This window comes from Acomys russatus, chromosome 17 (assembly GCF_903995435.1).
Source record: "Acomys russatus chromosome 17, mAcoRus1.1, whole genome shotgun sequence".
NCBI lineage: Eukaryota > Metazoa > Chordata > Mammalia > Rodentia > Muridae > Acomys > Acomys russatus.
Genome location: NC_067153.1, coordinates 41773760 through 41788170, shown reverse-complemented (window position 1 = coordinate 41788170; position 14411 = coordinate 41773760). Strand labels below are relative to the sequence as shown.

At 53.3% G+C, this 14411-nt stretch overlaps 1 protein-coding gene across 1 annotated transcript in view; it reads right to left on the bottom strand.

Annotated features, from left to right (window-relative positions):
* Triobp (TRIO and F-actin binding protein) overlaps window positions 1-14411 on the bottom strand; it is a 57132-nt gene that overhangs the window by 38004 nt on the left and 4717 nt on the right. Inside the window, 7 exon segments of the mRNA XM_051159946.1 lie at window positions 1920-3357; window positions 3544-3743; window positions 3807-4485; window positions 9610-9766; window positions 10672-10870; window positions 12374-12516; window positions 13542-13641. Coding sequence (XP_051015903.1) covers window positions 1920-3357; window positions 3544-3743; window positions 3807-4485; window positions 9610-9766; window positions 10672-10870; window positions 12374-12516; window positions 13542-13641 — 2916 coding nt within the window.

Genomic DNA, 14411 nt, shown 5'->3' with positions numbered 1-14411 from the left:
GGAAACTGAGATAGGAAGACAATGTACTAGGATGCGGAGTAGAACGAAGTGGACAGAAGTAAGTGTGTGAGTCGGGTGTGGTTCAGTACACCTGTAACACCAGCACTCAGGAACCTGAGGCAGGAGGACCAAGAGTCGAAGGCCAGCCTGGGCTACATAGCAATCTCAAAAATAAGTAAGTATATGAGAGAGAACACTGAATACATGTCTAAATGTAGTTGTGATTCCTATTACAGAGCCAGCATGGTGGAGCACTCATACACCCAGCTACATAGTGAGTTCAGTGCCAACCTGGGCTCCAGTGAGACCCTGCCTCCAACCCACTCCTTCCTGAAAATGGTTTTCCTTTTTTTAAAGACCAAAGGAAGAAATACACTAATGCCAGGACCCACAAAGCTTCTCTCTTGGATAGTAAATGGACCCAACTTACTGGGATGGCCTTTGAATAAGACCTTACAGAAACATTGCCTCAGGGACAAGAAAAGAATCTTAGGGTACTAGAGATAAGCAGTGGTGGTGTATGCCTTTAATCCCAGTACTCAGGAGGCAGAGGCCTATAGGTCTCTGAGTTCAAGGCCAGCCTGGCCAACTAAGGGAGTTCCAGGATAGCCAAGGCTACACAGAGAAACCCTGTATAATAATAATAATAATAATAATAATAATAATAATAATAATAATAACAACAACAACAACAACAACAACAATAACAACAATAATAAATGATGATGATAAAAAAGAGGGTGCTGGAAATGCTCTAATGTCGTGGTGAAGAATGTCTCAGTCATATACTAAAATCCACTAGATAGTACACGGTCAGTTCCCAGACTTCATGCATGCACCCCTCCCCCATCCCTCTTCTCTAACTGGTAGAACTGCATCTCTAAAAACTCAGGGGCTAGCTCTGCTGAGGAGGGAAATCCCCTCCCAGCAGTGACGTGCCACTGGTGACTTAGTGCATCCATAGGACACTAGGACTCCGGACTCTGTGGCCATGTTCCTAGAAAATAATGCCTAAGCTTTGAAAGTGTGCAATTCTGGGAGCTCTTCTGTGAAGCTTGTGGCTCTGAGGTGAGGGCACAATATTTCCTTGGCAGGTGTACATTTTGGGATCCATCCCCAGCACTTGAGGAATAAAACCCAAGGCATCCAGCTACTTAGCGCCATGGGCCAAGCGCAGGGCCATTTGCTGCCAAGCTCTCCCCCATTGACCTACATCCCCGACCCCTGGCCAGATGTGTAAAACAAGCAAGTCTGTCTGCCCACAGTGCACAGAGAAAGAGTCCTAGGTGCATCCTTTTTCTCCCTCATGCAGGGAGGAAACACTAAACCTACCACCCTGGACCACACCTTTTGAGAGTTTCTCCTCAATGAAATCAGTGTGCTAATGGTGTTCCCCCATTTGACAGATGAGGAAACTGAGGCTTAAGTAGGTTAAATTGCTTTAAGCAGGTATCCTAGGATATAGGATACTTTTGACACCAGATTTGAACTTAGCCTGTCAGACTTCAGGATTGGGGTGTTTTTGTTTTTTTCTTTTTCTTTTTTTTTGGGGGGGAGGGGTGAGACAGGGTTTCTCTGTGTAGCCTTGACTGTCCTGGACTCGCTTTGTAGACCAGGCTGGCCTCGAACTCACAGGGATCCACCTGCCTCTGCCTCCCAAGTGCTGAGATTAAAGGCATGGGTCACCACACCTGGTTTCTGTTTTTGTTTTGACTACTTGGCTACCCATAGTGTTACTTCGACCTCAAAAAACAAAACAAAAAACAAAAACAAAATAAACCTAATATACAGACAGAAGGATAGGGTGACTCGCCCAAGTCAGTACAGCCAATGGGCAGCAGGGCTTGAACTCTTTCTTCTGGGATTTTCCAGCTGTTTTCCTCCCCAGCCAACCTGGCAGCCCCTGCCCTGGCGCTCACCTGCGCTCTTGCCCGAACAGGCGCTCCACCTCTGCACGGCCAGGGCTGCGGGTTCGGCCCTCGGTGCTGCCCTGTGCCTGGGGCTCTGGCCCCCTCTGAGCCAGCCTCCTGGGGGGGGGCAGGTCAGCCAGCACGGTGTACTCCTCCCTTTCCAAGTTGTGTCTCGTCTCCCCGGGGCCTACTGAGCCCCGGGAGCCTGAGCTACCTGGTGGAGGTGAGGGTGCCAGGAGACCTAAGTCACTGGGTGGGTGGCGGGGAGGAGAGGATGCTCTTGGTGCATCCCGATGGCCGATGCATACTTGGGAGGGCAGCAGTTGGGAGCCATGCAGGGAGTCAAGGGAAGGGACAAGACTCTCCATACTGGTCCCAGGAGGATCCTGAAAAAAGAGGGAAGGCTCAGGAGCCTGGCGTGGTGGGGAAGAGAAGGAGGGAGCGTCTCTGTGCCCAATACAGACAGGAGTGGGGATGTGGGGAGGCTCGTGCATAGAGTCTGTGGAAGGGACAAGGCTCTCTGTGCTGGCCCTGGGGAGATCCTGGAAGAAGGAGGGCTCTGGGAACTGGCGTGGTGGGGAAGAGGCCCGGGGGGCATCGCGGTACCCAATGCACACTGGTGGGGGAAATTGTGGGGGATCGTGCTGGGGGGACTCATTCTCAGCATCTGATATGTCTGGGAGGAAGGGGAAGGGGTCAAACTGGGTGTGACGAGGTGGTGAAGAGGCCCAGGGGGCATCACGGTGCCCAATACACACCGCAGGTGGCATGTACGGGGGTTCGTGGTGGGGTGATTCACTCTCAGATGAGCGGGGATCTGGGAAAAACGGGAAAGGGTCATACTGAAAATAGCGAGGGGGTGAGGAGGCGCGAGGTGCATCCCGGTGCCCAATGCACACTGCACATGGTGGCTGAGAGGACTCTGAAGAGGTCTGAGGAGCCCCCCGTGGTGCTGGGTTCAGAGGTGATGAAGTCCTAGAGACACTGAGATGGCCCGGGTTGTGGGAGGAGGAGGAGGTGGCCAGGGATGGCCAATAGTTCTGGGGAGGGTCATTTTGGGCTGGCTTGGTAGGAGCTGAGGTCTGAGGCCTGTCCCCTTGGGTTGGCCGGAGAGAAATGGATGCCCAAGGCACCTGGTTTTGTTTGGTGCGGGATGGAGATGAGGTCCGGGGACCATCGCTCTGGGTTGGCCGAAGGGGAAAGGAAGCCCAAGGGATATCTTTGTTGGTACGGTGGGGAGAAGGGTTCCTGGAACCACTCCCCTGAGTGGCACGGCGGGGAGATGATGGTCCTGGGTTGTCCTTTTGGGTGCAGCCTTGAGAGGAGGTCCTGGGGTTGTCTCGTTGGGTGCAGGCGCTTCGGAGATGTTCCCACTTGCTGCAGGAGGCTGTAGTCTTGTCTCCTTGGGTAGAAGGGGTCCTTGGGGTGTTCGGAGGTATGCAGGAAGCTCTGGGGTTGTCCCTCTGGGTGGTTCTGTTGGGAGAGGAGGTCCTGAGATTGTCCCTCTGGGTACAGGGAGTCCTGGGATTGTCCTGCTGGGTGGTTCTGTTGGGAGAGGAGGTCCTGGGATTGTCCCTCTGGGCACAGGGAGTCCTGGGATTATCTCTCTGGGTGGTTCTGTTGGAAGAGGAGGTCCTGGGATTGTCCCTCTGGGCACAGGGAGTCCTGGGGTTGTCCCGATGGGTGGTTCTGTTGGGAGAGGAGGTCCTGGGGTTGTCCCTTTGGGCACAGGGAGTCCTGGGGTTGTCCCGCTGGGTGGTTCTGTTGGGAGAGGAGGTCCTGGGGTTGTCCCTTTGGGCACAGGGAGTCCTGGGGTTGTCCCGCTGGGTGGTTCTGTTGGGAGAGGAGGTCCTGGGATTGTCCCTTGGGCACAGGGAGTCCTAGGGTTGTCCCTGCTGGGTGGTTCTGTTGGGAGAGGAGGTCCTGGGATTGTCCCTTTGGGCACAGGGAGTCCTGGGGTTGTCCCGCTGGGTGGTTCTGTTGGGAGAGGAGGTCCTGGGGTTGTCCCTTTGGGCACAGGGAGTCCTGGGGTTGTCCCGCTGGGTGGTTCTGTTGGGAGAGGAGGTCCTGGGGTTGTCCCTTTGGGCACAGGGAGTCCTGGGGTTGTCCCGCTGGGTGGTTCTGTTCAGAGAACAGTCTTGGGCACATGAAGGTGATGTAACATGGGGGCCGTCTTGTGGCATAGATGTTTTGAGGGTCTCTGGTGTGGCTCTGACAGGAGAGGAAAATGGAGTGCTGTTTCGCTGAGTGGACTTGGTTCTAGAAGTGTCCCACTGGGAGACTCTTGAAGGAGAGGAAGTTCTAGGGGTACTCCGCTGGGTGGCTAAGGTCCTGGGGATGTCCTTTTGGGTGTTTTGGGACAGAGAGGAGGCTTGGGGGGTTTCCTGTGCAGAAGTGGCCTGGAAAACATCCCTTTGAGCAGAAGAAGCCTGGGTGGTGGTCCGAGGTACACTTGGTGGTGTTCCAGTGGAAGCCTGGGTTTGCCCTGAGCGATGTCGCTCTAAGGAGAAGTAGCCACTTTCTGCCCGCAGCTTTGCCCAGTGCTGGCCAGTGCCCTGTCCACCACTGCCACAATCTGGAGAGAGATAAGAAAGTTTAAGGCGAGGAGAGGAATCCAGGCACAACAGAAAACCAGGGTAGCCCCCAGCCTGCTTCTAATAGGTTTTAGTGTCCATTCCAAAGAGATACACCCTTCCTACTCAGGCTGAGATCAACTTAGGTAACCCTCCACTGCCAGGCCAGGGATTCATAATGACCTACCAAATGGTGCCAGAGTGAGACGGTCATGGACATGTCAAAGGAGATCAAAGCTGTGGAGAGCAATGACCCCAGAGGGAGAGAGAGGTGGACCAGGAGCAGCTGTCTGATGACTTTGTCTCCTCGCTCCTACTTCCTGGATCAGATACCCACAAATCACCCCAATTTCTAAGAACTCTCTTTCATGGGTGCCAGGGCATAGTGCCTCTGCCTACACCTACACATAAGGATTCTTCCTACTCCTCCTTCCCCAGAGATTCATCCCATGGGGCTGTAAATGTGCATGGATAGTGCGGGCTGCTGGCAAATGGGCACCTGGGTGTCTGCAAGGGAAGCCAGCTCTAGCACAAAGCAGAATCCGCACCTAACCAGGTTATAGCATGTGACAGTTAACATTGTCAACAAGATATATTCACCCAAGGGACAAACCTCCAGGCATATGTATGAGGCTGTTTCTAGATTGGGTTAATTGAAAAAGAAAGGCCTGGCTGAGATGTGGGCAACATTATCCCGTGAACTGGGGTCCCAGAGGGACTGAAAAGGAGAAAGCAATCAAGGGCCAGTGAGATGGCTCAGCAGGGAAGTGTGCTTGTGGCTAAACATGATAATCTGAGTTCAATCTCCAAGGGCTCACTCTCTAGAGAGAACTGATTCCAGGAGGCTGTTTTCTGCCTTCCACACAAGCACCTTGGCATGTGTACACATGCACGTATGTAAATTCACATTCATGCACAAAAAATTGAAGAAACTTTTTCAGTTTTTTGAGACAGGGTTTCTCTGTGTAGCCTTGGCTGTCCTGAACTCCCTTTGTAGACCAGGCTGGCCTCAAACTCACAGTGATCTGCCTGCCTCTGCCTCCCTGAGTGCTGGGATTAAAGGCATGTGCCACCACGCCCAGCCCAAATAAAGAAACTTTTAAAGAGAGAGGGCACATGCGGGGAGGGGAGACTGCACTGAATATCTAGGGTAGAACGACCCTTTCATAGGAGTTACCTTAGACCATTGGAAAACAGACACTTACATTACGATTGATAAGATTACAGTTATGAAGTAGCAATGAAAATAATTTTATGGCTGGGGTTCACCACAACAGGAGGAACCTGTATCAAAGGGTCACAGCATTGGGAAGGTTGAGAACCACTGCCCTAGGTGCCCCCTGACCACAGAGCCTTTTTGACCAGCCATCATACTACTGCGGGGCGTGGTGGCACACGCCTTTAATCCCAGCACTTGGGAGGCAGAGGCAGGCAGATCTCTGTGAGTTTGAGGCCAGCCTGGTCTACATAGTGAAGCCAGGACAGCCAGGCCTACACAGAGAAACCCTGTCTCAAAACTGACGCCCCTCTCCCAAATTTTTTTCCTTTGTTGGATATAAAATAACTAACACTTTAGGAACCTCGAGGGTGTCACAGGGTGCTGGTCTGAGGGATGAAGGGACTGCCCTCAACAATGACCACATCATGTTCCTGGCTGGCATGAACCTGGGGTCAAACCTTCACCCTTCTCAATCCCTTAGCCACCAGCTGTGTGTGTCCGGTCCCTCCGCATGCAGTAGTAAGCCTTCATGAAGACATTAGTCTTTTCACACACAGCCCTATCCCCTCTAACCTTGCTATGCTGGTGGCTGGTGGCCCTGACATCAGAACTCCCAGCTCTGGGGATGTCTTCTAAAACCATGTGCTTCTCTCATCTCCAGTCCCTACCCAAGGTTACTGTCATTCCTTGCTCATATAATCTCAGTAGGACCCCTGGTTTGAGTGCTCTGTGCCCTGTGTCATCATTCCTCCAACAAAGCTAGGTGACTAGGTTGGCCCTGCTCAAAACTGTTGAGGGGCAAGCAAGTAAGGAGAGGCAGGAAGATGTCACAGAAGGGAGGACCAGAGACCAGATGACTAACCACAGTGAGAGACTGTACCCTTAGCACTTGAGAGATTGGGGGATGCAGGAGGATTGCCGCAAAGTTGAGACTGCCACAGCATCTGCAAAGTTGAAGCCAGCCAGGGTTACATAACAAGATTTTTTTTTTTCAAGACAGCGTTTGCCTGTGTAGCTTTAGCTGTCTAGACTTGCTTTGTAGACCAGGCTGACCTTGAACTCACAGAGATCAGCCTGCCTCTGCCTCCCCAAGTGCTAGGATGACAGGCACGTACCACCACACCCAGCTCAATGTTAAAACCCCAACTCCAGCCTCTGCATACGTTTGTGTGTGAAGCTAACATCAGAGACACTTGAGCAAAGAACCCAATAGCCACTATAGCTACCATCTTGGCAAATCTAAGATTATTTCAAAATGAAAAGAAGGAAAATACCCTCCAGGGGTTCCCTGTTGGGCTTGGAATAAAACTCAGGCCGTGCAGGAATGGTCTCCTTCCCCTACACCCTCCTTGTCCACTCTCCAGGGCCTAGCACCCACTCTTTGAGGTCCTCCAACACAATACAGGAGCCTTACAACCCCAGGGCCGCTGTTCTTGCTGCTGCCTCTGTCTGAAGCACCCTTCCATGTTTGTCTGCTAGGTCCCCTGGCCAGCGGTGGCCATCCATGTCCTTCTTCATGCTTGTTTTCTCGATAACCTGTTCTTCTCCCAGCAGCATTGCGTGACAGGGCCTTGCATTCCCATGGTACCTCTGAGATTTGCAGGAGACGCACAGCACATAGTAGGTATGCAGCACACAGTAGGTGTGTAGTACACATACCTCTGGTTTGGGTTCTGCCTCACCTGCAGTTGCCTTACCCTTTGTGCCATATCCTGGCTGAGCTGTCTCCTGCCACCTCACCCATCAAGATGACCTAGGAACCTGGCTCTCACAGGACCAGGCCTCTGTGTGTGACAGGTACACAGTTGTGCTTAGGCAATCTGTGTCCTGCGCCACCCCCTCCCCCAGTGAGCTGTACTATCTGGGATGTGCCTAGTAGCATCTCAGCCCCTCACTGCAATGTAGCAAGTGGCCACCAGGTGGACAGTGGCCACAGATTCTGGCTAAGTAGGTCACAAAGAAGATACCACCCACATTCAAGAGCAAGAAAGCAAACCCTGGCTGTGTGGGGGCCTGTCTGCAATCTCAGCACAGAGGAGGCAGAGACGGGAGGATCAGGGATTCCAGCCTAGCCTCAGCTACACTTGTCCTGTGAGTCCAAAGCTCACTTCAGGCACGCACCCCCACACCCAGCAGGAGCATTTTACCATCAGGAATTTGAAAGGGAAATAATGAGGCTCTGTGTGCTATCCTGTCCCCAGGCATCAGGTCAGGAGAGCAGTGAGTGACCTCTTGGCTGCCACAGCACCTGCAAAGCTCCCCAGTCTCAGGGATTCTGCATCAGCATCAGCTGGTGACAAGTCTGGGCTGAACCAATGTTACTAGGTGGCTACCATGAGCTCACCTGGCCTCTCGTCCTCCTGCCTCACTGTATTCAGACCGCACTGTGCTCCAGTACGTTCTGACTTCACAGCCAGCACCATCCCAAGGCATAGGTTCAATGCCATCATTTCTCACCCCTGCCTAAACTAGGCTTAGAGACAAGACTCCCAACTCCTCGGCGAGTCTACCCTATTGTGCACCCTACCCACATTTAAACCGCAGCTGCCAACGGGCCACAAAGTCCTGCCTCCCTGCCCTGCTCTCCTTGGTCCAAATGGCTCTTCTGTCCTGTGCAACCCAGTACCCATCTTATGTGTATGTCTGCTCCTCCTCTGTCCTGGACCACTGGGGTTGTCTGTCTGTTTTGTTGGATGCTAAGCCTTTTTTTTCTTTCTTTCTTTCTTTCTTTCTTTTTTTTTTTTTTTTTTTCGAGACAGGGTTTCTCTATGTAGCCCTGGGTGTCCTGGACTTGCTTTGTAGACCAGCCTAGCCTTGAACTCATGAAGATCTGACAGCCTCTGCCTCCTGAGTGCTGGGATTACAGGCGTGCACCACCATGCCCAGTGATGCTGAGATTTCTAGGGCAAGGATCCATGCTGACTCCTCCTGAGACCCCCAAAATACCCCAACTTCACATGTGCATATTAATGGGACCACTGCAGGCACCAGGAGAAGCCAGGACTACCATCAGGAAAGGGAGTTGGTGGGTATCTTAGCCCCAACTCCTGACCATACTGAAGAGAGACACCAGAGCCAGAAAATGGTGCCCGCCATACTGGATTCACATCCCAGCAAGACACTGACCAACCTCCTTAGCCTCCATGGACTTGGCACGACAGAGATTGCCTCCCCCATTCTCAGAACAGCTCCCTGACTTCCTCTGGGGACTCTCCCCTCCTCCTAGCTCAGGCTATGGGATTTGCAGAGGAGGCCAGACTTAGTCATTGAGTTCACAGACAGTGCTCCCTGTGACAATCCCTTCTGAGACTTTAACCGTAGTCACAGGAAAGATGTGCTCTTCTTCTGCAGGACACAGAGTGGCCCCTCTGGTGGGCATCACACTATTATTGGAAAAGGGTTTGACTAAGAATGGAGGCATACAGCCTGGCGTGGTGGCACACACCTTTAGTCCCAGCACTCGAGAGCTAGAGACAGGCAGCTCTTTCTGAGTTCAAGGCCAACCTGGTCTACAAAGTGAGTTCTAAAACAGCCAGAACAGCCAGAGCTAAACAGAGAAACCCTGTCTCAACCCCTGCCCCCACCCCACCGCCAAAAAAGATCCGAGCCCTTGGTGATGGGGAGATGCCTCAGCAATAAAGAGCATCGGCTGCTCTTCTAGAGGACCCAGGTTCAGTTCCCAGCACCCATATGGCAGCTCACAGCTGTCTGTAACTCCAATTCCAGAGGATTTGACACCTTCACATAGACATACATGTAGGCAAAACATCACTGCACATAAAATAAAAACAAATTAATTTAAATAAAAAGATTCGGTCCCTCAAAGGAAACCCAGCCAGGGCTGGCTGCGGGGCGGCCCAGAGCCATCAGTACCTTGTGGTCATAAGACCAGCCTAGAAGAACTCACCCTCCTTTTTCTGGCCTGCTGTATCTCCTCTGACTGGGGACCTGGTGACCTTTCGAGCACTGTCAGCTCTTAGCGTCTCCTGAGGCTTCCTCGGGATCATCGCGGTGAGTCTGTCCCCGTTGGGGACCACCTCTGGCCTCTCAATGGTGTCCCAATCCTACTGGGAGAGGAAAGAGCTTGTTAGAGAGAAGAGGACCCTGGACCTGTACATCCAGCCTGAAGGGTAGAAAAACAGGTTTTTAAGCGCACCCCTACTGCCTGTGTGGGGCCCTCACCAAATGACAAGTCAGCTAACCTTCCCTCTGTCTGTCTTGAGGAGACACAGCCATGGTTGGGCCAAAAGCTGGGCCAAAGACACACAGATGAGAAAAATAGGTTCAAATCCTAGGTCCACCACTTCCCAGCTATGTGGTCTCAAGTGAGTTGCCTCCCTCTCTGGGCCATAGCAGCTTCTAGCTTAGAGGGTGTTGGAGAGCCTTTCCTGGCCTCATACCCACTGAGACCTTTGCATGGCACCTGCCACATATGTGAACACAATCGGCTGTTATGTGGAACCATTCTTTTCTGTCATCGCCTTTTTTGGAGCGGGGTGTAGGTTGTCTTGTAGGACAGGTCTGAAAGTGTGAAGGCATAAAGACAGGGACACTCTCTTGGCTCCTCTCTCCTGCCAGCCTCTGCCAGCTCCTGAGCCCATCCCTGTTCCTCTGTCTTTGGAAATCAACACCAGGACTGGTTATGGACTCAAGAGCGTGTGGCCAGGGCAGAGCTGGAGCTAGCCTCATGCTTGCTCTGAGTACCTCAGCCCTGAGCCAGCTGGTGACTCATTCAAAGTCCCTATGGACTGAAACTCCTCCCACCACCTGCCTTCACTACCCGGTCCTCCCCCCCCCCCCCATCCCCACCCAGAGCCGGCCCAGCAGAAGCCCCGCCCTCCCAGCAGGGAAGGCACTAGTTTGGCCAAGTGTTTTGCAGTGAGAGGCTCAGCCCTCCACTGGACGGTTAGTGCTCCTGTCCCCACGAGATGACCCTGTTCTTGTTCCCAGACCCTGGCCCTCAGCTCACCACAGAAGAGGAATCGCTGGTATCATGAGGGGTATTGCTGTTGTGGCTGGAGCTGGTTTCAGAGCTGGGGCCCTCCTTGTCGTCACAGCTACCACAGGCCAGGCCCTCCAAATAGGGTACCGCCTCAGGGTCCTGGGATCTGTTCCCTGGGGCAGCTGCAGGGCCAGCTGCAGGGGGAGCTGCTGTTGGGGAACGGCCCCTGAGAGATGAGAATGATCCATGATTTTGCGACCCCCCCCCCCCCCGCAAGGTAACAGAGTCAGATACTGAGCTTTGCCCACCCAGGTACACATGGGTGTGTTCACACCAAGCCAGGGGTCTCCCCAGACACAGGAAGCCAGTGCTGAGGGCTCCTGGACTGGGCTCTACACAGGCCACCTCCTAGAGCCATAGCAGCCCCCCATGGGGCTGTGTTCCACCGAATAGATTAAGAAACCGGGCTCTGAGGGGTCAGGAGCCTGGCCAAGGCCACAGTGCCAGGCCCACTTCAGTGAGCAGGTGTGGGGACACAGCGCCAGGCTGGTAGATGAAGGCTGTTAAAACAGTGGAAGGGGGGGGGGGGGGGGGGGGGGGGAGCAAGCCAGAGGGAGGAGCTATGGAAGTAAGGGCATTTTGCAAAAGTGGTCCCTGTGGCTTAGGGATCACAGTATTCCCAAAGTGACCTCAGGCCTATAAAATAGTAAGGAGGGCCGGAGAGGGCTCAGCTGTTAAAGGCTAGGCCCACAACAAAAATTATAAAATACTAAGGAATGATGACACTATCCAATGCTCTGACAAGTCCTGCAGGAAAGAGTCTACTAATTTGTCCCAGATGTCCTGAAATACATTGACTGTCAGAGCCTCCTTTTTCTTTTTTCTTTCTTTTTCTTCTTAAAATGATGAGGATTTGGTACAGCATTTTTTTTTTTAAGTTTTATTTCTGCAGTACGAAACTCAAACCCAGGTTCTTAGGCACACCAGCCGCCTGTCACTGAGCTACAGTCTCAGCCGCTCTTATTTTACAAACAGGAAAAGTGAAACATAAAAAGATGGAATAGCACGCCAAAGGAATAGCCCATCACAGCAGATGTGAAAGTGGGAGCCAGCCTCAGGACCCTCAAGCCATGGCCTCTCAGGTTCTCATGACCCCAGTAGGCAACTTGGGGTCAGTTCGGGCCTGGACCGGAGGGAATCTCTAAGCCTGGGGACCCACTCAAGCAGGAGTGACACAGCAGGTGCCCTGGCTGAGAGGACCATTAAACCTTCTGGAGGACTTAGGGGACAGAGTCTAGCTATGTAACTCAAGCTAGCCTTGAGTTCCAAATCCTCTTGCCTCTACTTCCTGAGTTCTGGTATTACATCCATCTGCTACCAACCACACCCAGCTCCTTCAATCTTTTAAAGCCTTACACAGGGGCCAGGAGAAGGACATAGCTATCCCCTATCCCACGGAATTATGGGAAGGAGTAGGGCCACCAGGAAAGACAGCCAATGTCAGGGTCAGAGACTCAGGCAAAACAAGGACAGAAAAATGTGAGCTTTCCACAGACCCCCAAGGACCATAACCAAAGCCCTCTGTGCCCAGACATTGTGGGCTGATCACATGACCCATGCCACCCACTGTAGATGGACGCTGACATCATGAAGAGTTGCATGTAAGGAGGGTGTAGGCATTCCCCCAGCCCCCCGGGAGCCTGTCCCTGAAACCTGGGGTTCTACCCACCTCTGAGGCCCCTGCCTGAGGCCAAGGCCTTCCGCAGACTGGCCAGCACAGGTAGTGGTGGTGCAGAGTGGGTCCTGCGGGGCTGATGGGCAGCGGGGCAGGTCGCAGTAAGGTGCCTCGGCACTGGAAGGGCTTTGAGGCTCCTGGGCCCGCATTGGAGAAAGGAGACAGCTCAGGCCCACGTGGGACTCCCCATCCCCCTCCCCCAGACAGCCCCTCCCAGCTCTGACTGGTGGGTGTCTGCAGAAGTCATCTCCTCTGATCTCCCTCCTCAAGGAGATCTACCATCCTATCAGCTAGAGGAGCCCTGGGGACCCAGGTGAGAGTGATCGGGCAAGGCACCTGGAGTGTATATGCACACATGTATACATACATGGGTCTGGGGACAGGTACATGTATATATAAATACCTGTGGCTTGGGGATTCATGTGTACATCACTGTTGAGGAATATGCGCCCAGTTGCATGTGTGCAGACCTGTCAGCTACACTAATGCACATATGTGTGCACGATCATGTAAGCACATATGCATGTGTGCATTCCTGAGAAGTCAACTGCACCAAAGGCCCCTGAGCACCTTTGCATACAGAAGACAAGAGGGAAGAAGAAGATTGGCCTAGCTTGGAATGGAAGAGGGGTCTGAAGGGGGGAGCCCAGCAAGATCTAGAAGAAATGTAAGAGCTCTCTCCCCTACAGGACAGACAGGGGTCCAAAACAGAGGGTCACAACCCTTGGCACTGCCCACAGCCGGGCCACACCTGGAAAGGCTAGTACTGGTCTCAGCCAGAAGGAATGGATGCTCCCCTCAAAGAAGGCCCCCCCCATTCCCTCCACCTGCCAGAATGGCAGGGCCCTCCCCTGGTGGTGGGAGACAGGGCCATGGCACCTTGTGCCCCGCCTCCTCTCAGGTTACCTGGGCAGCGGGCTCCGGCAGTGGCAGCTGGCGGCTGTCAGCACCCTCTTTCCCGGGGGGCTCCGGCTCAGGCCCCCATGCTGCCACCCTCCCAGGCCCCGACTCTGGGCTGTAGTAGCTGCAGTGTTCCAGGCAGCAGAAACCTTAGAGGGGCCAGCCTCGGGAGCAGGGCCCCTCATTACTGTTTCATAAGCCAGGCCCCAGCCAAGAACAATGCAGGACATGAAACCGAAGGAACCCGATCCTGGTAGCTCACCTGAGAGCAGGCCTGGTGGGAGTCTCCCTGGGGACCCTGGAGCCCGGCGACTGGGACAGAGACTGTAGCCCAGGCAATGTCCTGGGTGGGCAGAGGTGCTCTAGGATTCAAGAAAGCCACTATGAGCAAGGCCAGGCTGTGCTGAGGAAGGAACGAGGGGTCGGCAGCCATATCCAGGCCAAAGAAGGGCCATCTGGGATTCGGTTTCACACCTGCTCCACCGCCCGAATCTGATCAGAGCCAGGCAGCAGGAGGTGTCAGATCCACAGCCCGGCTTGGCGCCTCGGCCACCCAGGGGACCGCATGGCATGAAGAAGGGAGCAGACTCCCGGGTCCCTGAACTTCCAAAGGCCTTACCCAGCATGACCCTTCTCCTCCCTCCCCTGCCCCTCAGGAGGACACGACATTTGGTTCTTGCTTTCACTCTTAGGCCCATGTCCGGCCCCCTTTCACATGAACTTGTCCAGTGGTCAGTCCCCAGCTCTGATTTCCTGCCTAGTCAGTGTCACAGTCTCTAGCTACAGACAGACCTGGGTCACATCCCAGATGAATGACCTCACTCAGTGCCTTCCCGTCTCTGGGCCTTAGTCGCTATGAAAAGGAGGCAGAGGTGTGACCAAGACTTTGGCAAGGTGACTCGTCCTCAATTACTTCACCTATAAAACTGTGACGATAACTACAGCCACCCCCTAGGGGACATGAGGAGAATTACATGAGGTGACAAAAACCAATAGACAATATTAAGTAGAATCTTATAAATGTTAAATTGGTAGAATAATATTAAATACCATAAAGCATAAATAAAGTATCCAGATGTGGTGATGTACACCTGCAGTGCCAGCACTATGATAGGATGGTTATGAGTTCAAA